This window comes from Vigna umbellata, chromosome 3 (genome assembly GCF_029865625.1).
Source record: "Vigna umbellata cultivar VRB3 chromosome 3, Vumbellata_1.0, whole genome shotgun sequence".
Taxonomy (NCBI): Eukaryota; Viridiplantae; Streptophyta; class Magnoliopsida; order Fabales; family Fabaceae; genus Vigna; species Vigna umbellata.
Genome location: NC_142167.1, coordinates 9,591,145 through 9,614,921, shown reverse-complemented (window position 1 = coordinate 9,614,921; position 23,777 = coordinate 9,591,145). Strand labels below are relative to the sequence as shown.

At 35.6% G+C, this 23,777-nt stretch overlaps 1 protein-coding gene across 1 annotated transcript; it reads left to right on the top strand.

Annotated features, from left to right (window-relative positions):
• The first annotated feature begins 8,580 nt into the window (after window positions 1–8,580).
• On the top strand, window positions 8,581–22,733 carry LOC124835553 (ABC transporter C family member 12-like). The gene is made up of 28 exons (XM_088108389.1): window positions 8,581–8,866; window positions 9,008–9,426; window positions 9,641–9,819; window positions 10,347–10,386; window positions 10,906–11,062; window positions 11,213–11,327; window positions 11,419–11,499; window positions 11,826–11,850; window positions 12,531–12,587; window positions 13,044–13,109; window positions 13,597–13,671; window positions 13,812–13,919; window positions 14,041–14,175; window positions 14,663–14,769; window positions 14,856–14,949; window positions 15,574–15,741; window positions 15,831–15,971; window positions 16,461–16,658; window positions 16,759–16,857; window positions 16,950–17,102; window positions 17,423–17,808; window positions 18,023–18,203; window positions 18,400–18,723; window positions 19,535–20,291; window positions 20,810–20,931; window positions 21,059–21,304; window positions 21,431–21,848; window positions 22,470–22,733. Exons 2-28 carry the CDS (start codon window positions 9,079–9,081, stop codon window positions 22,547–22,549), a joined length of 4,860 nt encoding a protein of 1,619 aa, XP_087964515.1. The 5' UTR covers window positions 8,581–8,866; window positions 9,008–9,078; the 3' UTR covers window positions 22,550–22,733.
• The last annotated feature ends 1,044 nt before the right edge of the window (window positions 22,734–23,777 follow it).

The following is a 23,777-nucleotide window of genomic DNA, read 5'->3' as shown; positions in this document are numbered from 1 at the left end:
TATGGACCTTAATTTCATTTAATTGTTAATTAAACTTTTTATCATGTCAACAAACTGCTATATCATGCCAACAAACTGCTATATCATGCCAACAAACTGCTATATCATGCATATAATTTTCTGAGGCAGTTTTTCTCCACAGGGCGTTGCGCTTTTTTCCCCCTTGTTGCTTTTTTCCCCCTTGTTTGGATGCTTGTTATTTGGCTCTTCCTGCCAGTACTAACAGGATCTGTCACTGTGAGGTTATACATAAATTTCCTTCTGTATGCTAATATGTTACTATAATTTCATGAATTTTTACTTTTTATATCATCCTATCTTGTAGCATCAAACTTGTGAGATGGTAAAACTTACAATATCATGCTTTACGTTTTTTAATGTTTAGTAATAATCAATTTTGTTTACTGTCTTCGTGATTTGGTATATCTTGTTTGTGTTTGAGGGAGAAATGACATCTGTTACGGCCTGGGCCTTTATATCTGAGGACTAAGAGAATGATTAATAGGTCTTGTGCAATTCCTATTATATCACATTTTAATATTTTTCAACCATCAATGATTTATAAAATGTTTAATAATTTTTTAATATATTATTAACTAATTATTATTTTATATTGTCGGTATTTGAAAAAAGAAACGTATCAAATATAATATTAAAAACAATGAAGAAGTATCAAATAATGAAAACAACGAATGAGTATCAAATAATGAAGATAATGAAAATAATGAAGAAGTACTAAATGATGAAAACAATGAATAACTACAAAATTGATGATTATTATTCATAATATGTTTATTTTAATTTTTAGGAAACATTAATTGTATTTCTAATTTTATAGTTTATATCATAATATTTTGGTTTATATTTAATGTTTACATTTAATTTTGGTTTATATTATTGAATTTTGGTTTATTTATGATAATCAAATTATTTGAATAATAAAAAAATTAAATTATCTATATTTTCGACAGTTTTGAAAACTCCAATTACGTAAATTCAACAATTATTGGTGGTTAAGTACCGGTGAATTTGCTTAACCCTGACTAGTTCTGGAGGTTTCAGCAAAACTCCGCTAATACCAGCGGTTTTCTCAAAACTCCCTCTAATATCGGTGGTTTTCTCAAAACCTCTAGAAATTGCGTTGGTTTGAAAAATCGCTGGTAATTACTTATCGATGTAGTTTTTATCAGCGGTTTTCCTAACCGCGGGTAACATATTTTTCGGAGCTTAAAACCATCGAAAATGAAAAAAATAATCCCAAAAAAATTGTAAATTTTTGTAGTGAAAAAACATAATGTAATACAAAAGACCGAATAAATGATTATAATATCGTACATGTGCGATTATAAAATATTTGCTCTTTATACTATTTTATTTATTATTATGGTGACAAATATCAATTTTTACTAATATTTAAGTTGTCATATTTTTATATTTTTATATTTTTACAATTTTTAATATTTTCTCACTATAAAATTGTCTAGTAATTTTATCATGTCAATAAAAATTATATTTAAATATTTTATTAATAAAATTTTATTGTGGTTTTGTTATACTCTTTTTAAGAGATTAAAAAAACATTCCACTTTTTATTATGTATCTAAACAACCTTTTGGGGTTTACTTATCTATTCTTTAAGATCATAATAAACTTTTAAATTCTAGTGAAAACACATTATTATTATTATTATTATTATTATTATTATTATTATTATTATTATTATTATTATTATTATTATTATTATTATTTATTATTATTGTTATTAGGTTTAAATACAAATTTAATAATTGAAAGTGTGATTGAATAGTAGGATTATATAATTTCTATATTGTAACATCTTATTTTAAGAGCATGTTACTAATAAAATAAAACATTTCATTACAAATTTTTAAAAAAGAGTTTAAACAAGTATATCTCATATTGGTACAATCATAGTACATGTAAGACTATAATAGTATCACACATGTACAACTCAAGCTTCTAAGTTCTATTTCAAAGATATAGCTAACAAGATCTACCATCGCTCCACGACTCAAATAATTGGTTCATCATCTCTCAAAGAAAATCCCAAACTTGTATCTTCATCTACTCACACTAATAAAATGATCATTGCAAAAAGAAGAATAATAAAAACACATAACAGACAAACAAATAAAAGAAGATAAACTAATATACAAAAAGAACATCATATATTAATAACACATGTTGTATAAGAACACCATATTCACTCCAACATCTCATACATATATAAAATATAAAATCAAAGAGTGTAACATATCAATTTAGGATGCCACGCTAAAATCTGATACCATTGTCGAAAACTGAAGTAATAAAAATCTCAATTTCTTTTATGCCAAATAAATGAAACATATTCTAATGTTGAAAACTACCAAATACTAAGTCAATAGTGAAATCCACCTTCCAACTTGGTGGCAAACCCGACACCTCCTCCAGAAACACGACATACATGCGATCTGTTCATTTGTGTTTTTCTTCTTTTCTTGCGCCATCACAATAGAAAAATCTGCCCCCTCACTGATGTCTTTCAGAACCTCCCTAGGCAATATCATCTTCATACCTTCTAAATATGGGAACATCACCTTTTGTTACTCGTAGCCAATAAGAACATGTTAAATGTTCTATGTTTTATATGTTTTATGTTTGATATTATTTATGGACATATTTTGGTGTTATATATATATATATATATATATATATATATATATATATATATATATATATATATATATATATATTGTATTTTTTATTCAGATATTACACCTTGTACATTAATGTTATTATATTGATTTTATTTAGATAAAGTAAAAACTAATTGAAAAAATAGATGTGTATAAATCACCTTTACATAATTTTTATGTTATACATTTCGTGATGAATCCATGTCATTTGTTGCTTCTAGATGTCCGGTGTGTTTTTGTTGCTTCTAGATGTCCGGGACGCTTGCTTTTCCTCAATTGTTGGTGTTCATGCTCCAAAGGAGGGGGAGGTACCTGCGAAGATACTCCGACGCTGAAGTCAGATTGAGTTATGGAGCCTCAGCTCTCAAGAAAATGATTATATTATCACTGTAGAATATTATCTAGAGTTCCTCTGGCATAAGTAGAACGTAGAGGGAACGTACCTGGAGTTTTGTCCTGTCATTGTATTTATAAGCCAATAAAAATAATCTTACCTAAAAATGTGGTTAGTTACTCATAAATATCTTAACCGCTTAAAATATCTAAGATATTTTATCTAATAAATATCTTACTACATAACATGCCCCCCAAGTCTGAGTTAACCGTTCTGTTTTATGGACGTGGTGACTATAGGACTTATGAGTTTGAGGGAGGCTGTATTCGTTGTGTTAGGGAGCGTGTTTCTGGTTGTTGCTCATCTGTGGATGAACGACGGGTTGTTATGGGTTTTCTCTTTGCCCTAGGCCAAGCAGTTGAACGTCGTAACAACTGAGGCCGAGCGGTTGAGATCGAAGGACCAAAAAGTTGTGAGGCCGAATGGCCAAAAGCTGAAAAGTTTGAGGTCGCGATGGCTGAACGTTTAATAGTTGCGAAGGTCGAACGTTTAACAGTTGAATATTTGCATACATGAGGCCATGTATGGTGGAGCGGTAGCGGCCGAGTGGCATGTGAGGCCGAATGCTGAACAATTGAGGCCGATGGGTTGAGGACAAGTGACCGAACGTCCGTGAGACCTAATGGTCGAACGATTGAAGCCAAGAGGACGAACATAATTGAGGCGGGATGGCCGAACATCAGTGGGGTCGAACGGCCGAACGGATGGTCGAGCGGTTGAAACCAACGGGCGAATACCTTTGAGGCCGAAAGGCCGAACATCAGTGGGGTCGAACGGCCAAAAGCTTGAGCGCTCGTGGCCATGGATGGTCGAGCGGTTGAAACCAACGGGCAAATACCTTTGAGGCCGAACGGCCGAATACGTGAGCGCTCGTGCCATGGATGGTCGAGCAGTTGAAACCAAAGGGCGAATACCTTTGAGGCCGAACGGCCGAATGCTTGAGCGCTCCTGCCATGGATGGTCGAACGGTTGAAATCAAAGGACGAATACCTTTGAGGCCGAACGACCGAATGCTTGAGCGCTCCTGGCCATGGACGGTCGAGCGGTTGAAATCAAAGGACGAATACCTTTGAGGCCGAACGGCCGAATGCTTGAGCGCTCGTGGCCATGGATGGTCGAGCGGTTGAAACCAAAGGACGAATACCTTTGAGGCCGAACGGCCGAATGCTTGAAAATTTGATGTTCTGGGTGTTCTAGGGCGAACATCTACCAGCGGGAGTGTATCCCTTTATTCAATGCACCTGAGTGTTCTAGGGCGAACATCTATCAGGTCTAGGAGTGTTTCCCCAATTTTTAGTGCTTCAGCATGAACGGCTCTCTGGCGTCCGCCTTTATGTACAAGATGTGCTTATCTGCACTGTAGAACGAGAAAAAGAGTAGCCAAACAAATTAATGCATTTACAGGATTTAGAAAAGTAGCGTAGAAAATAGATTATGTTATAAGGCCGATCGATTGAGAGAGTAAGATCGCTCGGTCTTCGGTTATTGTTTCTTGTGACCTGTGAGATACATAATATTAAACATATAGGTGAGACCATTCAATCGAGATGTAAACCTGGCGGTCGAACGTCAGTTAGGCCGAATGGCCGAACATCAGTAGGGCCGTATGCTGGAGCGCTGGTGTCGATGTATGGTCGAGCGGTAGAGGCCGAAAGGCATGTGAGGCCGAATGCTGAACGCTTGAGAACACGGAAAGCTGAACGCTTGAGGGCACCGAAAGCTGAACAATTGAGGCCGAAGGGTTGAGGACAAGTGACCGAACGTCCGTGAAACCTAATGGCCGAACGATTGAAGCCAAGGGGACGAACGTCATTGAGGCCGGATGTCCGAACATCAGTAGGGCCGAACGTCGATGAAGCTGAGTGCTGGATGCTTGAGGCCAAACGTCAGTTAGGCCGAATGGCCGAACATCAGTTGGGCCGAATGAACGCATGATGGAGCGCTCGTGTCGATGGATGGTTGAGCGGTAGAGGCCGAAAGGCCGAACGTCAGTAATGGTGAGTGCTGGACGCTTGAGGTCGAACGTCAGTTATGTCGAATGGTCGAACATCAATGTGGCCGAACGTTCGTGAGACCGAATTCTGGAATGCTAGAAATCAAGGATGAACGAATGTCGATGAGGCTGAGTGGTCGAAAGCAGGAACGCTTGAGGCTGAAAATTAACTAGACGCTTCAGGCCCCGGATGGCCGAGCGGTAGAGGCCAAAAGGCCGAACGTCCGTGAGGCTGGGTACCAGAACGTCCGTGAGGCTGAAAATTGCCGAACGACAATGAGACCGAAAGACCGAACATCAAAGAGGCCGAACGGCCGAATACGTGAGCGCTCATGCCATGGATGGTCGAGCGGTTAAAACCAAAGGGTGAATACCTTTGATGCCGAACGGTTGAGCGCTCCTGGCCATGGATGGTCGAGCGGTAAAGGCTGAAAGGCCGAACGTCCGTGAGGCTGGGTGGCCGAATGTTTTAAGGGCGAGTTGACGGACACCTACCAGGTTCCATAATAGGTAGATTGCCTTTAAACTGGCGTGCTCTAGGTGTACTTGATGGTCGACCTTGTTGGGCTGCCTTTGGAGGATGACGGGATCGTTTTGTCTTGGACTCTATTGATTACTTATCCTGTTTTTGGACGATCGCTGTTAAGGCGATCGCTATAGAGGGCGATTGACGTGTGCCCGATGAATGCGTCACTGGCATAATCTTTCACGGTGACAGGATCCTCCTTTCGTGGAGGTTGACGATCGCTTATTGGCGATCGTTTTGTTATGTACTCGTTAATATAAGGCTTGCATACTAGGCGACTGGATGAGGACGACCTTGGGAGACCGCTCGTTCTATGTGCGTTTGGCCAAAAGTCAGTCCTAGATGGAACGGTCGTTCTTGTTGGTCGACCTAGATGGACGACCTTTGAGGACCGTTCAGTCTATGTAAGCTCGAACAACGTTAGTTTGGACGCTCGGTCATGATTGTGACCTGGATGGGTGGCATTGGGTTAACCGCTCGCTCGTTCTATGTGTCGGGAGGATCGGTCGGTATAAAGGTGTTAGTTTTCGCGTTCACAGTGGATGTCAGTGACGTCGAGTTTGCACAAGAGGCGTGAGAAATGACTTCGTGAATCTCGGTTACGGAGGTTGAGTGCGACACCCGCGGCGTAAATGTGGAAGTAGTGGCGGAAACGCAAACCTAGTCCTGGTTTGAAGGCGCTGCGGATGGCGGGGAGGCGGAACCGAATGACGAGGTGGATGGCACGGGGGCTTGAGTCTGCGATCTGTTTGGTGATCTTTCGTGTAGGGGTCTACCATGCAAACGGTGAGTTTGCTGCCGGCGAGCCTACTCATGTGACTGGAACCGAGCTCCTGGCAGAATCGCCAGTCAGACTCGGCAGTGACCTTGCGACGGCACCGGCGCGGTTGAAGATGCCACCTAAGGTTTTGGTGACAAAGAGGCGGAGGTTGTCATCTGGGCAGCTTCGGCCTTGTAAGTGGTGTGCGCGATCTTTGGGTTGTGATTTGGGAATTTAGGGTTTTTGGTTTGCAAGATTGTGCGATCGTGGAGACGATGGGGATGACCTAATGGTGCCCCTGTGACAGTAGTGCTTGGTGGCGCGACAGAGGCTGGTGGACGGACCCGATTTGGGGGGTGTCTCTGCGCTGGGTCTGACTTGCAAAGGGACACGATTCTGCAAAGGTGCTCAGAGTGGCGTCAATGGCTCACGGAGGAGAATCCTGGCGGCGATGCGGCGGCTTCATCTTGTTGGAGTAGCTTTATCTGAAGAAGTGATTCGTCGAGACCGAGTGCTCCTCTTGCGGCTTCTGTGGGATGACACTCGGCCCCACGGTGGGCGCCAAAATGTTTCGGTGTAAATGTTGTCCGGTGTGTTTTTGTTGCTTCTAGATGTCCGGGACGCTTGCTTTTCCTCAATTGTTGGTGTTCATGCTCCAAAGGAGGGGGAGGTACCTGCGAAGATACTCCGACGCTCAAGTCAGATTGAGTTATGGAGCTTCAGCTCTCAAGAAAATGATTATATTATCACTGTAGAATATTATCTAGAGTTCCTCTGGCATAAGTAGAACGTAGAGGGAACGTACCTAGAGTTTTGTCCTGTCATTGTATTTATAAGCCAATAAAAATAATCTTACCTAAAAATGTGGTTAGTTACTCATAAATATCTTAATCGCTTAAAATATCTAAGATATTTTATCTAATTATGTTAGCATTAATTTTCATTGACATGTTTAGTTGTGATCAAGGCAATAAAATATGTTTTGGTTTATATATCAATGTAATCAATAAACAATATCTTTTTGAATATGCTCAAAACAACTTTAAACTCTTAAAATCTAACTCATTTATATATATATATATATATATATATATATATATATATATATATATATATTAAATAATTGTTTCAAAAAACATCCTATTTTTATATTTATTTACTAATCTAATAACCTGTCTATTAGATACGATGTTAAAAATATTAATAATTTTTATTTTAATAAATAAGTTAGTATTTACTGGGAATGACTTATGTAATGATATTCTTGGAAATTTATATACTAAATCCGTAATGCGATATTTTAAACAAGAATTTTTAATTACATTCAATCATAATTATTTATTTATAAAATTAATAAACTATCTATTATTTCTCATAATTCAATAATAAAAATACAACTATTAATGTTTAAAGTATTCATTAAACACATGATTATATATATATGTATCCACTTTTTAGTAATATCTAATAAAATAGTAAACGACATATACTGTCGTGCATAGGCATCACATGTTCATATTTTCACAATTTATGAAAATATTTCTTCCTATATTCAAAATTAGGGTAATTATCATCGTACAACTTTATCTACTACTGTTTACTCCATTCATTATTTCATTGATGATAAATGACATATAATCAGAACTAAGTTCTCCATGTTTCTCTTGAAGTCATCAGTGGCCACTCACTCCCACTACCCATTGACGTCATTGAGGTGCTGGATTTGGTCCCACGTAAGAGCTCATTATTGAACACATGATAATTTTCTTATCAATTTCATAACTTGGGAAAATGTTCAAAAACTATATTGAAACCAGAGAATCTTTATTTTCATTTTAATTAACTAAGCTATGGGATTTAACCCGTAAGCCGTGACGTTAGCAAAGAATTTTCATTTGTAATAATGTTTGTCTCATTCAGACTTTGGTTCAACCTTTTAACGTTTTGTTCTGTCGTGTATCATAGGACTTGTGTTGTCGTGCAACAATAATGTCAAGTGATATACTCCATTTATGTCCTCTCATACCACCCCCACAATTGTGCTCTCTCACTTCTTTTCAACCTTCACTTTTCTTTTTTGTAACTGTCACTTGCCATTGCACTTTTGCTACTATTTAGTCGTTGAGAATAGTGTCAGGTATTTTATACAGATAACTCATATCTCAAAAGTAGTCAATTATATGGTCTATCTAGTTTATTCCATTATAAAATTCCAATATCAGTTTCCTTGTTTTAAGGTTTTTTTTTTTGTCACAGTTTCTCAAACTTGAGCCAGAGAATAATCTTGCTAGTGATATTGTAAACTGGGTCACACACTAATCCTGTTCACAGTACTGTGAATTGGATCAGAAACTAACCTCACTCGCGGTACTGATAATTTTCCTTGTTTTCAGTTTAAGTACAAAAGTCTAAGACGGGTCTTCATGGAGCAGTAACACTAACATAGTTAATTGTAGCTTTGGCTCATGTTGGTTTTATCGTGTGAACCGAAAAGGTGGGAGTCACACTCGCATTTCTTGTGTTTGAAGTTTTTCCTCTATGGTTAAGCAGAGAGTGGTGTTTCTTCTCATTTATTTTTCCACCCCAGTTTGTTCTTATTGTTCTAATGAGATTGTGTTTTGGTTTGATGTTGCAGCTACTACTTTTTGTATTGAAAAAAGAGATCTTCGAGCATTATTGGTGAAATCTGTGGAAGGTTTGTGTTGTATGAGTGAGCAAAAGATGGGGTTTGACCCATTAAATTGGTACTGCCAGCCAGCAGAAAACAGCATTTGGGATAAAGCAGTGGACAGTGCTTTTGGACCCTATACACCTTGTGCAATCAACACTCTTGTTATCTCCATTTCAAATTTGGTTCTTATTGGCCTGTGCTTGTATCGGATATGGCTTATCACTTGCAATGCAAAGGTTCAGAGGTTTTGTTTGAGATCAAATTACTATAATTATCTTCTGGGAATGTTGGCTGCTTATTGTTCTGCTCAACCTTTGTTGAGATTGTTAACTGGAAATTCAGCTTTCAACCTCAGTGGTGAAACCGGCTTCGCTCCTTTTGAGGTGGGTGTATCATTCATACTTGTATACTATACTCCAATGAGATTCCTTTGCTTGAATTCATAGCGTCTTCCATCACTCAAAGTTGATATTTGATGATGGCTTCGGTTTAACTATTGATACCTGGGAGTTGTTAGATGTCATAATGCAACAAAAAATTGTACAATTTGGTTGGAATGTGCAATTTTAGCCGCTTTATGCTTTTATGATTTTGCAGATAGCGGCACTGGTTGTTGAAGCACTTACTTGGAGCTCAATGATATCTCTCATCCTCTTGGAAACAAAGGTTTATATCAGAAAATTTAGATGGTTGGTGCGTTGTGGAGTTATATATGTTTTGGTGGGAGATATTGTAGTGCTTAACCTTCTTCTATCAGTGAAAGATTACTGCAGCAGGTTAGCTTTCAATTTTAAGCTTAACACCTTGTCTTTTCACGTCTAGGACAATAATGCATTCTATTTCATACTGTCTAAGCAGTAATATAATGAGTAAGCTTTTATTGCATTGGTAGCTTAAATATTTTTTCCTGAAATAATTTACTTTAATATGTGATGGACATACCAACTGAAATGTATGTCAATAGGTGTGTTCAGTGTACTGACAATGATAAAGGATCTGGAATCTAATGAATGTAGGGTTACCAGTTTGAGATTAGTATCCATGGAAAGTCAATTGAATTTTTGAATTAGCAAACGATAGTTTCACTCATATTTTTCAAAGTAAAGAAAAAATGGCAGTTGTTTGTACAAAAAGTTTATTACCTTCAGTGTGTCATGTCATGATTATGATAAGCAATTAATGCCAGAGAAGAGGAAACAAATTTTGGACATTTCAATGAAATGAAGCAGTATAAAAGAAAAATTTAATTCGTTCTTGATAGTATATGCAGCAAGAAACTTAAGCTTTGATTTCATTTTTTCAGATCTGCTCTGTTTCTGTACATTAGCAGTGTCATCTGCCAGGTAAATTCCTCATTTCCTCCATTAATGAAGATCAAAACATTCTCTATAATACTTGTAACTTCATTTCATTTCTAGACTGCAACATTAGGAAGTGTGTTGGTTTATTAAAGCTGGCTACCTTGTTGATATTCATTGCATAGTTTCAAACCCACACCCACACACAGATACACACATACATATATAATAGCCTACCTCAATTCTCTAATTGAGGCTTATGCATAGGTTGGAAATCTTCACTTGATGCTAAATGATTTTAAGATGAAATATGACACTCACATTTCTTAAGAAAACATGAGGCAATTTGGCATGGATTTGGAGTGGTTTGTACTTATGATCCTGCAGTAGCATGGTATACAAGTAACAACTTGAGAGTTAATGCAGATTGCGATGGAATAGAAATTAGTGGGTTACATTTTTGTCATTTAGCCCAAGATCAAACAACTGGAAATTAAAGATTTGTGTTACCAAGCAAATCAGATACATCACAATTGACTTATTGTGGCTACTTTGCTGGTGTAGGTGTTGTTTGGTGCCTTACTTTTTGTTTACATTCCTGATTTGATTCCTTATTCTGGTCATTCAACAATGCAAACTGATGTACCCGACCATGGTGAATATGAACCTCTTTGTGGAGAAGATCAAGTTTTCCCTGAGAGGCAAGCCAATGTATTCTCCAGTGAGTAGCATGAAGAATTTCTTAGCTTTACAATTTGTTTTACTGACTAAAATTTGCAGTGCATTTTTTGGTCGCTTTCCATTTTATGCAATTAAGTAGTCTCTATCCTTGTGAACCTATGAACTAACATGTTTTCTGTATTCTGTGTAGGAATATGTTTTGGATGGATAACTCCACTCATGAAGCAAGGCTACAGAAAACCCGTAACTGAAAAGGATGTTTGGAAGCTAGACAAATGGGATGAAACAGAGACATTAACTGAGAAGTTTGTATTGTTTTCTCCATGCTTACTATAAGGTTCTATGAAATTCTCACATCCTGTATACACAATTTACACTACTTTATGGTTAATGCAGGTTTCAAAACTGTTGGATGTTAGAATTTCAAAGCTCTAACCCGTGTCTTTTAAGAGCTTTGAACAGGAGCCTGGGGAAAAGGTGCATATTGGCAGCTTTTGATGATACATTTTTGCATTTTCTAATTTGGATTTTCTGCTAGTTCTTTTTTGTGCTATCCTTCTGTCGTGCTTTCAAAATACACGGATAGATATTGATTTTTATGTTTTAAATCAAATTAAAAAGATTTTTAATATACCAATATTATTGTATTTTTAATGCTTAGCAGAGGACAGTACTAAAACGCTCAACAGAGAATCTGGACTCCCTTTTCTTAGTTGTTTAGTCTTTGTTTGGATTCTACCAGATTAACTTAGTAATATTATTTTCTCATATTTTAATGTGATTTGGTTTCAATGTTTGGTTAGGTTTTGGATGGGAGGCTTCTTTAAGGTAAACATTTTGACCATCAGTTGATGTTTAACTTGATTTCTTCAAAGCTCAAATGCATCAATAAACATTTTCTCATTGCATACTCCGAGGCTTATCTGTCGATATAATTTAAACATAAATGAGATAAATTTAATTGATAACAAATAAAAATTCGCTAAACTTAAGTTAGTTAGCTTACCAAGTTAAAGAATTACAAAAGTCCTACATCGACTAGAGATAAGGTTAATTTATAGTATATAAGTGAATGCAAACCTCACTTTACAAGTTGTTTTTCTAGGATTGAGTTAGGTTTAAAATTCACTTTTTAACATAGTATGAGAGTCATTGTTAGAGTCTATCTTAGTAAGATTTATTGTTTGCAAACCTCATCTTACAAGCCAGTTTTGTAGGATTGATTTAAGCTTAAAATCTACTTCATCATAAGCTTAAGCAGCTTGGTGAAGGCCTAGGAATAGAACTCTCCCAAAAGTGAGGATAGACTATGTACATGGCAGCCTGTTTTGCATTTTCTAGTAACCAGTAATCTCGTTAGAGCATCTCGTAAGATGCTTTCTTTGTATATATAATTAGATTCTGTGTATAATTTGCAAAAAATTGTACATGAAAATGCATATAATAACATTATTGAGCTTTATAGCACTGACACATTTGGAACTTGAAATTTTTAATGGTCTTTGCAGATTGGTAATGATCTTTCTCAGTTTGTGGGACCTATTTTGCTGAATCACCTATTAGATGTAAGTTTATTTCTCCTTAAGGCCAGACTGGATTGACGTGAAATGAAAATAAAGAGCACGGAGAAGCACAATCATACAGTGATAAACCCAACCACACATGCATACACGCAAAAATTAAAATTTGTCTATACACATGCCTACTTGCTTTGAGATCATGTCATCCTTCACTACATAGAAAAATCTTAAGCACTAAAACATATTGAGTTCGATTTCAAATTGGATTGCATTGTCTTGCAAATTTCCTTGTTCGGAGGTATTTCATTGCAAATAAAAATTTCCACCACCAAGTTACTCCAATCTTGACCATTCATGTAAGATTAAAAGGTCAAGATTGTTATTATCACCTTGCCTTTTTAAATGATAATTTCGCTGTTATGCTTCTGATTTCATTTCTGCAAGTATGTTTTTGGCTTGTTCTAGCTACATTATCACATTTTACTCTTATTGTGAATGCAGTCAATGCAAAGAGGAGATCCATCCTGGATTGGTTACATCTACGCCTTCTCTATATTTGTTGGAGTGGTATAGCTTCTGTCTATCATAGCTTCAAGAGTTTTGGTCCAATGTAAAACATGTTTTAAGTGTTTTACAGTATATGAGCAGCCATGAGTACATACTTCACAAAGATTTTGGCCAAAACAGAGAAGCTTCGTTTAGTATGTGCTCTATAGCCTGCCTCAGAAAAATTAAATGTACTATTTATTCACACCAAAGGGAAATTACCCTTACCTTCTCATGCTAGTTTGCATTTTGATATACAAATAATTCATCCAAAATGAATATTTCCACTCTAGTTTTTTTCTACAGCCATCATTTTTTCCATGGCAGAAACTAGGATTAGAACTTCCCTGATATCTTTAATGCACGTAGAATGACGGAGGAATATATTTGTTTCTCTCACAATGAATAGAATTTGTTTGTAATGTCATAACTATTTTATACTCTTGATAGCATTTATGAACATGAAGAAAAGAACAACTAACTGGTGGTTCAACTCAACTCTTTCCAGACAGCTGGTGTTCTTTCTGAAGCACAGTATTTTCAGAATGTTATGCGTGTTGGTTTTCGGCTTAGATCAACTTTGGTATGACGTCTCTTTCTCTTTAGAGCTCATATATCCTATTCATCCAATCTAGATAGCCCTCAATAAACTGGTTTATCCAAAAGTATTTATTGTTTTATCTATCAACACAGTTTATATGATGTGACCTTGTCTAATTATAGGTGGCTGCTATATTTAGAAAATCCTTAAGGCTAACTAATGATGGTCGAAAGAAGTGCACATCTGGGAAGCTTATGAATATGATAACAACAGATGCCAATGCATTGCAGGTTCATTTGTTGCTTAGACTGAATATTCAAGTCAACTTATATGCTGAACATTTTTTATGATTATGATTTGGAGTGTAAAATGCTGTATGGTATGAACCTTATTGTGTTTTGCAATTTGTAGCAAATATGTCAACAGCTTCATGGACTATGGTCAGCACCATTCCGTATCACTGTAGCTATGGTTCTCCTTTACCAGCAACTGGGGGTTGCTTCACTTATTGGATCATTAATGTTAGTCCTTATTATCCCACTGCAGGCAAGTTTTGTCTCTTCTTTTGTAGCATGCAGACATGTGTATTATGGTTGTTGGAGATTTCATGTAAACTAGAGATATGTCTAAATTATATAACTGAAGACAACTTTCACCTTACAAGTTGATTTTTTGGATGCATTTAAGTTTAAATCCACATTTTAAGATGCTTTCAATTAATTTTAATATATAATAGTAAATGTTTGAGAGGTTTGAAGTTGAAACTGGTATATTTGGCTTCTTGTTCATTTTCCTGATGATAACTATTCCCCTTATGTTATAGGTTTTGACTCAATGAATAAATAAATAAAGTTATTGTTATATATATATATATATATATATATATATATATATGTTTGAGAGACTTAATTTAGTATAATTTGAAACTGATATATTTGGTGTCTTGTTCGTCTTCCAAATTATAATTATTCTCTTTATTTTATAGGTTTTGATCTAATGAATAAATAAATAAATTTCTTGCTTTTGCGAGCAGACATTTGTGATTAGCAAGATGCGAAAACTGACAAAGGAAGGACTGCAACAGACAGACAAAAGGGTTGGTCTGATGAACGAAATTCTTGCTGCCATGGATACTGTAAAGTATGAATACTTTAAAAAACTCCACTTCCAGCATTCAAGCTTTGAATGTGTTGTAACAGTTTCTGTGATATGCTGTTATGATTCAGATGTTATGCATGGGAAACAAGCTTTCAGTCTAGAATTCTAAGCATACGAGATGACGAGCTATCATGGTTCCGCAAAGCCCAGCTGCTATATGCTGTATGAGCCTTGACACAATTCTAGAATTTTGCTTTCCCATATTCTGTATTGAGAGCGCAGAATCCATTTACAAAATTTGAAGTAACTAAAAGTTTAAGTAAAAGTAGCACAAGATTCATGGTTTTCAGGGTCAGTAAGTACATTCAAACTTAAAAATATAAAATTGTTTTCAAGGAAAAGATCACCTGGTATGATTTAAGAAACTGGTTTCTAAGATAATAACGCTTCATTGTTATGCTGCTAGACTTCCTGTGGGTAATAGTATTCATATTATCACTTTACGTTCTTAAGGACTTCAAGCTATATATCAAGGAGGAATGTGAAAGCATATTGACAGTGTTCTTAAGCTTGACATATTTGGTAAAACATGCTATAGATTCCTACATTCGGGGCTAATTCCAAGGATACACTGTCACCCCTCATGAAATTCCAGCACTGTATTGTAATGTCTTGTGATCTCACTCCAAATTCAGGATTCTTTAAAAGTGTGACTTGTTCTTATTTCTTCAGAAGTATTGTGCAAAGTCACATGCTGATAGGACCCACAAGTTCTTTAATTGGAATTTTCTGATAACTACTTCAAAACTTATACCTTTCCTGATAACTACTTGTCTTCTGTTGCAGCTAAATTCTTTTATACTAAACAGCATCCCTGTTCTTGTGACGGTGACCACATTCGGAGTTTTCACTTTTCTGGGTGGAGAACTAACACCTTCAAGAGCATTTACCTCATTATCTCTGTTTGCAGTTTTGCGATTTCCTTTAAATATGCTACCAAACTTACTAAGTCAGGTTGGCATTGTCCCTTGTTACATTCAGTTAACACTTGCTTTAGTCGGTTATGTGTCAAGACATTATTTACTGATTTTCTTTTCTTACAGGTAGCAAATGCAAATGTCTCGTTACAACGTTTGGAGGAATTGTTCTTAGGTGAGGAGCGAAATTTAAAACAAAATCCACCTATTGAACCTGGTCTTCCAGCCATCTCAATTGAGAATGGATACTTTTCGTGGGATCCTAAGGTCAAATTTTCAACTATCCTTCTTTACACAGCCACTATATTGTTAAAGATTTCTTAACTTTCTAGTTGCATTTCAATTTTCAAAATTAGAGGGCACGGATATGTTTAGGTGACACCATTTCTCCACATTCACCGTTAACTCAAATGACTAGATGCATGAAACCTTTTTGTCTCTACAATTGAAAAAATATTATACTTTGGAATTGCCTCCCCATTACTTACATGGAATTATTGGAAGTCTCACATCGACTAAAGAAATTTATAGTATATAAGTGGATTAAACTTCATCTTATAAATTAGTTTTATAATATTGAGTTAGGCTTAAAGTTCATTTTTTTAACAATGTGGTGCTTGTGTTTTAGATGTGACTATGATGTTGCTTTTGATGAATGTGGACCTACAGTTTTCATTTTCTTCAAATACATGTTATAGTTTTGGTATTAGTAATGCACGCTTGACTTTATACAAGAAAATTGTATTGAATTCACAGGAGAAACCAACATTATCAAATATCAATGTGGAAATACCAATAGGCAGCTTAGTTGCAATCATTGGTGGTACTGGAGAAGGCAAAACGTCTCTTATTTCAGCAATGATTGGAGAGTTACCACCTTTAGCCGATGGAAATGCTACAATCAGAGGCACTGTTGCTTATGTGCCTCAGATTTCATGGATTTACAATGCCACAGTGAGTTGAAGCTTGCTCACGTTTCATTTCTTCTTGTTAAACTAATTTTTCATAAATGAATATCCTCATTTATCATATTCTGATTGCTTTCTTTTCCTAGGTTCGTGAAAACATACTATTTGGATCAAAATTTGAGCATGAACGATATCGGAAGGTCATTGATATCACTGCTTTACAGCATGATCTCAACTTACTACCTGTAAGATGATTTATAAAATGTCATCTTCTCCATTACTTCTCTAAAATAGTGGAAATTTACATTTTGTAATCATCACATTTATATCCTTTCAGGGACTTGATTTTACAGAGATTGGAGAAAGAGGAGTCAACATTAGTGGTGGACAAAAGCAAAGAGTTTCCATAGCTAGGGCTGTATACTCAAATTCAGATGTATATATATTTGATGATCCATTGAGTGCTCTTGATGCTCATATTGCTCAAGAGGTATCATTCTTAATTTTTTATCATCCTTTAGAACACGAGTCCTTGTTATAATACAACTACTGTCCGCAGAAGCTAGGGTACATTGGTTCAATCTTAAGAGTTATTATCATTGACATTGATTCAAATCCAACTGAATTTTATCATCAAGAAACTAATATAAGGAATGCCTCATGTACATTAGATTATTAGATTAGCCTTTCTTTTCTATAGTATATATAAATATTTGAATTTCAAAAATCCCCTTTAATGGTTGACCATTTAAAAGTTTGTAAATGGCTATGATCTTATCTCACATGTTCTGATTTGAAGTTGCCTTTTAGGTTTTCAGGAACTGTATAAAGGAAGGGCTGAGAGGAAAAACCAGGGTTCTTGTCACCAATCAGCTACATTTTCTCCCTCAGGTGGATAAAATCATTCTAGTTAGTGAAGGCATGATTAAGGAGCAGGGAACATTTGAGGAGTTATCAAAATGTGGGCGTCTATTTCAGAGACTAATGGAAAATGCTGGGAAAATGGAACAACAAGCAGATAATAACGGAGATACTGAAAGTCATGATAAGGATACAAATTTACCCTTGAATAATGAAGCAATTGTTGAATTACCAAGTGATGCAAGCTTTGAGAAGAAAGGAAAATTACGAAAATCAGTACTTGTTAAGAAAGAGGAAAGGGAAACAGGCGTGGTTAGTTGGAAAGTCATAATGAGGTAAGATTGCCATGAAAGCTCAGAAAAAGACGAATCTATTTCCTTTGAGCTATTGTTATAATCTATGAACAAGATGATGTTGATAGTGAAATGATCAAGATTGAAAAATGTAAAGAAATTCAAGTCTGAGTCTATGTCCACATTGAAAATAAATAAGAAAGTTAAGCAACATGTTCATAGTTTATAAATCCAAATTTACAAATCCAATTTACAGGTACAAATCAGCACTGGGAGGACTGTGGGTAGTTTCCATACTCTTTGGATGTTACACATTAACAGAAGTTCTCCGAATTTCAAGTAGCACATGGCTAAGCGTGTGGACATCTCAAGATTCCACTGCAGATAATAATCCGGCATATTTTCTTTTGATCTATACACTTTTCTCATTTGGACAGGTCATTATTCAATGAGTCTATTTTTTTTTTCTGCTTGGTACTTAACTTTTTTCACCTTACCCTTAAGGAATTTTCATTATTCAAGAAAATATTCATCTTTCAACAAGCTATCTGACTTACCATATATATGGTAGCTTTCTGCTCATTTTTCAGTTTTAAGGAAAATGAAATGAATATTTCTTTTTGCTGAATTCAGGTATCTGTGGCACTTGCCAACTCTTATTGGTTGATCGTTTCTAGTCTTCGTGCTGCCAAAAGACTGCACAATGCAATGCTGGATAAAATCCTCCGGGCTCCTATGTTATTCTTCCAAACTAATCCAGTTGGTCGGATAATTAATAGGTTTGCAAAAGACACGGGAGATATAGATACCAATGTTTTTAACTTGGTGAACATGTTTCTGGGGCAAGTTTGGCAACTGCTTTCCACATTTGTTCTTATAGGCACTGTGAGCACCATTTCCCTGTGGGCCATAATGCCACTTCTGATCTTCTTTTATGCAGCTTATATATATTATCAGGTATGCTCCATATCTTTTCCTTAGTTCTAGATAGAGACTGTTTCATTAGAATATTTTACATGCCAAGTTAGTTTTATCTACTTTTTGCATTTTCGAAAACATGAAATAAAGATGCTTCATTTTTCTTGCTAGAGAGATAGATGAATAAAAAGTAATTCTTAACAGCGGAAAAGTACAAACACTACATGGGCATTATATATTTTTCAGAGCAATTTACACTGAAATTTAGGATATTTTTTGTCCAAAATCCAGGCTAGGAGCATTGTCATTGATTGGCTGATCAGGATTATCTAAAAACCCATTTGGTTAAAAGTTTAAGAACTATGTTGCAGTAGATACTATAAGGGAAATCTTTCTCATATCTGGAGATTGAAGTCCTTCTACATACACTGAAATTCTTTTTCATAATCTATAGTTTATTCTCCAAAGTTCATAACTGTCACAGCAGCATTATCCCAGCTAGATTCCTAGTCATAATGAAAGCCTGATGCATGAGCGTCTTGCTTCTTATTATTCTCATTGTTTGTGCAATATTGTTATTCTGATTTAAATTTTCTTAAAGATTTTAATTTTTAAATGGAGGAAAATTTATCAACATGGAATGGAATAACAAGTTAGTGTAAAGAAAAGTATAGATTACTAACAAACCATAATTAATGTGCCAAAAATCGAAATGGTGTGCAAGTGAAGGTGGGACAAAAGAAAACACCCTTCTGGAAATTAAGACCAGTAGAGTTTATTGTTTTTAGTTGACACAATGTGGTCTTAGTTTGAGTTATTGGTATTTTTCTACTAACATCTTGCCTGACAGAGCACGGCTCGAGAGGTAAAGCGCATGGATTCCATTACAAGATCTCCTGTTTATGCACATTTTGGTGAATCACTGAATGGTTTGTCAAGCATCCGTGCTTATAAAGCATATGACAGAATGGCACACATCAATGGAAAATTCATGGATAACAACATCAGATTCACTCTTGTGAACATAAGTTCAAATCGTTGGCTCACCATAAGGCTAGAAACATTAGGAGGCCTCATGATTTGGCTGATAGCAACATCTGCAGTCATGCAGAATGCAAGAGCTTCAAACCAGGCTTTGTTTGCATCTACAATGGGTTTACTTCTCAGTTATACTTTAAACATAACAAATCTCTTAAGTGGTGTCCTTAGGCAAGCAAGTAGAGCTGAAAACAGTTTAAATGCTGTTGAGCGTGTTGACACATATATAAATTTGGAAACTGAGGCTCCAGGTGTAATTGAGACCCACCGTCCCCCACCTGGATGGCCAACCTCAGGATCAATTGAGTTTGAGGATGTTGTTCTGAGATACCGGCCTGAACTTCCTCCAGTGCTGCATGGATTGTCCTTCACGGTACCTCCAACTGAGAAGATAGGTGTAGTTGGAAGAACTGGTGCAGGAAAATCTAGCATGCTTAATGCACTATTTCGGATTGTGGAACTGACAAAAGGAAGAATCATTATTGATGGATGTGATATTTCTACATTTGGACTAGCAGATCTACGAAAAGTTCTTACTATCATACCACAGTCTCCAGTTGTTTTCTCTGGTATGTCCATGAACAGAATTCTTGTTCTATCTCAGATATTGATAATCAAATATGATTTTGATCTTAATCTAATGTAAGCAATGTTTTATATTGTGATTGAAATCCATATGAAGGTATTATTGTCCCAAGATGTCATGAGTGTTATACACTATCGTCCAATCATGAATTAGCATATTATTGGAGAAAAAAGACTTTACAAGTGGTTCTGATAATCAAATTATCACAATAATGTGGCAATAAATGTCTGGATGATATTGTAACCATGAAATAAAACTGGAGATCAGAAATTGATTATTTTGAGACATGCGTGTTAACCGCTGGTGAATTATAATTGAAGTGTGAAGAATGTTTGCATTAGAAAACTCAGTCTGTTCTTTTTCTTGACCATATGAGAATATAGGGATTAAGACATTATTATAATGTTGTATAATTTTAAATTTTCATTTACCGGTGAATAAACATCGATTGATAGCTTCAGTAAAACTTCTCTTTCTAATATTCTTATTCTTTTCTCTAAGGGACTGTTCGTTTCAATCTTGATCCATTTAATGAGCACAATGATGCTGATCTATGGGAGGCTTTAGAAAGGGCACATCTGAAGGACGTAATAAGAAGAAATCCATTTGGTCTTGATGCTCAGGTAGGTACCCAGATTGTGGGATAATCTTTTCAATGCCTTTATTTGATTGGTTTTTCCTAGAGAAATTTTTTGATTTATCAACTACAAATATGAAATATGACAATGTAATCTTTTGCACTGAACGAAGGTTTCAGAGGGAGGAGATAATTTCAGTGTTGGACAGAGGCAACTGCTGAGTCTAGGTAGAGCATTGCTTCGAAGATCGAAGGTTCTTGTCCTGGATGAAGCTACTGCTTCTGTAGATGTTAGAACTGATGCCCTCATACAGAAAACTATCAGACAGGAATTTCAGTCATGTACAATGCTCATTATTGCACACAGACTAAATACAATCATTGACTGCAATCGGATTCTGCTGCTTGATTCTGGCCGGGTAAGTCTATAGAATTTCACACACTACTAACATGGTTCAATTGAAGTGTTGCTGAACTTCAATCTACGTCTGTAAGTCATATTCTGTAAGTCAATAAGATTATTCATCTTCCTCGATTCTTTCCAGGTTCTTGAATACAGTTCACCAGAGGAACTTCTACAAAATGAAGGAACTGCTTTCTACAAGATGGTTCAAAGTACCGGTGAAGCAAATGCTCAGTATCTATGTAGCCTAGTATTTGGAAGAACAGAGAACAATAATGAATATAACAAGGAGTTGGAAAACCATATGAGACAATTAGCTTCTACTCATTGGACTGCTGCTACCCAGTTTGCCATAGCTGCTACCCTTTCTTCATTACACCATCTGCTTCCAAAACCAAGTAGTGAAGACAATGAAGATATCCTTGATAAAACAAAGGATGCAGTTACAATACTTCAAGAGGTTCTGGTGGGGAAGCATGATGAAGCCATAGAAGAGACACTGCATAAATACCATATTCCTACAGATAGATGGTGGTCTACTCTCTACAAAGTTATTGAAGGTAAACATTAGACTGATGTGAAAACAACATTCTGATAAGCTCAAACATGCATCATATGCCATTTCTCTTGCCAATGTTTAGTTGGGATCAATAGCTTATAAGTCTTGATTGGATAAACTTTTCAGAGAGTAACTCTACTTCTGTAGAGGCTAAAATGAAATAAACTTCTTGCTAAGTTAAAATCAACTTATTCACTTTCACTTCTGTACAACCTTTCCATTTACTCTCACAAATCTCTCTCTGCATCAGTTAATTTTAATAAGTTTAAGAAGTTTGATTCGTTTTTGGCTTTTATTTTCTTCTCTTCTATGTACTTAGTAAAAAGTTTGTACAAACAAGATCCTACTATTTAACAAAGAGATAATTGTTTTTTCACACACAAGTAGAAGTAGTTGTTGGTACCACAATTTTTCCTTGAAACCAATACAAAATAGATGCTGTAATCATAAAATACAATAACTGAAGCAATAGTAAGTAAAAAGTTTAACAGTAATGTGTCTGCAACTAATAGTCCTTTTTTACTATATTTTGAGATTATAGTTGAGTTTACTTGTTGATCTAATATAAATCACTATGTTTCCCACTAAATTTGCTGATTCTATTTTCAATTTTTTTCACCAGGTCTTGCTATCTTGAAGAGGTTGCCTAAAGACAACATTCATCAAATACAACTTGATTTTGACGGAAGATCTTTTAATTAACATCTTGAGAAGATTCTTTAGAATTGTTTTCCCTCTTCGTTACACCAAATTCTTCTTTGTATTTTTAACATTTTCACTTTTTGTCTTTTCTAATCCATAGAAATTGAAAAGTTAAAAGGACTTTCTCATATGTTCCTAGGTTACCAAGTTATCCACATTCAATATAAATTATATGTTTGATTTAGTTTTTCTGTTTTTTAGTTTGTGTTTAGAGTTTAAAACATCAGAGTCCAGATCTTGATAAGTTAGCTCATCGATCATACAAATATGATTTTTTAGGCTTTACTAAATCAAAGAAAGGATACAAGTGTTTTTCTCCTTATCTTGATCTCTATATTTTATGTGCAGAAGTCACCTTCAATGAATCTTCTTTTTATTTTAATGATCATTCTTCTTCTGATATGTCTTCTTCCAATACTATCAATATTCCTATTGTTTGTGCTCCTCCAATTGTGTCTAGTTTACCAGGTGTTTCTCAACGACCATCAAGTGACTCAATTGATTTATAACTACCTTGTATCCTTTGGCTTCGACAATTGAGTCTACCCTTCCAATTGCCCTCTAAAAAGGTATATGTTCTACTTGTAATCCCTTTCCACATTATCTTGCTTTAAGTTATCATAGATTGTCTTCATCTTTTTATACCTGCCTTTCGTCTATTTCTTCTATGACCATCCCAATATCTATTACTGATGCCTTAGATAGTGATAGTCATGGCATCTCTCAGATGAAACAACATCTTTGCAACCATTTTTAGACCAAAGATCTTGGCAAACTTAGATATTTCTTGAGTATTGAGGCGGCACAATCCAACAATGGTATTATTATACCTCAAAGGAAATATGCACTAGATATTTTGGAGGAAATTGGGTTGATGAATTCAAAACCTGTGGATACACCCATGGATCCTAATACTAAATTTCTACCAAAACAGGGGAGTCTATGTCCGATCCCGAGAAATATAGAAGACTAGTTGGAAAATTGAATTATCTTACAATTACTATTCCTGACATTTTCTTTGGAGTTAGTGTGGTAAGCCAATTCCTTAATTCCCCATGTGAAGATCATTTGAATGCAGTTATTCATATATTAAAGTACATTAAAGGATCTCTTGGAAAAGGGTTGTTATATGGTTCTAGTAATCATACAAGAGTGGTTTGTTATTTTGATGTTGATTGGGCATGATTTCCTTTGCTCATATACTATTTGACGTTGTACATTTCTTTTG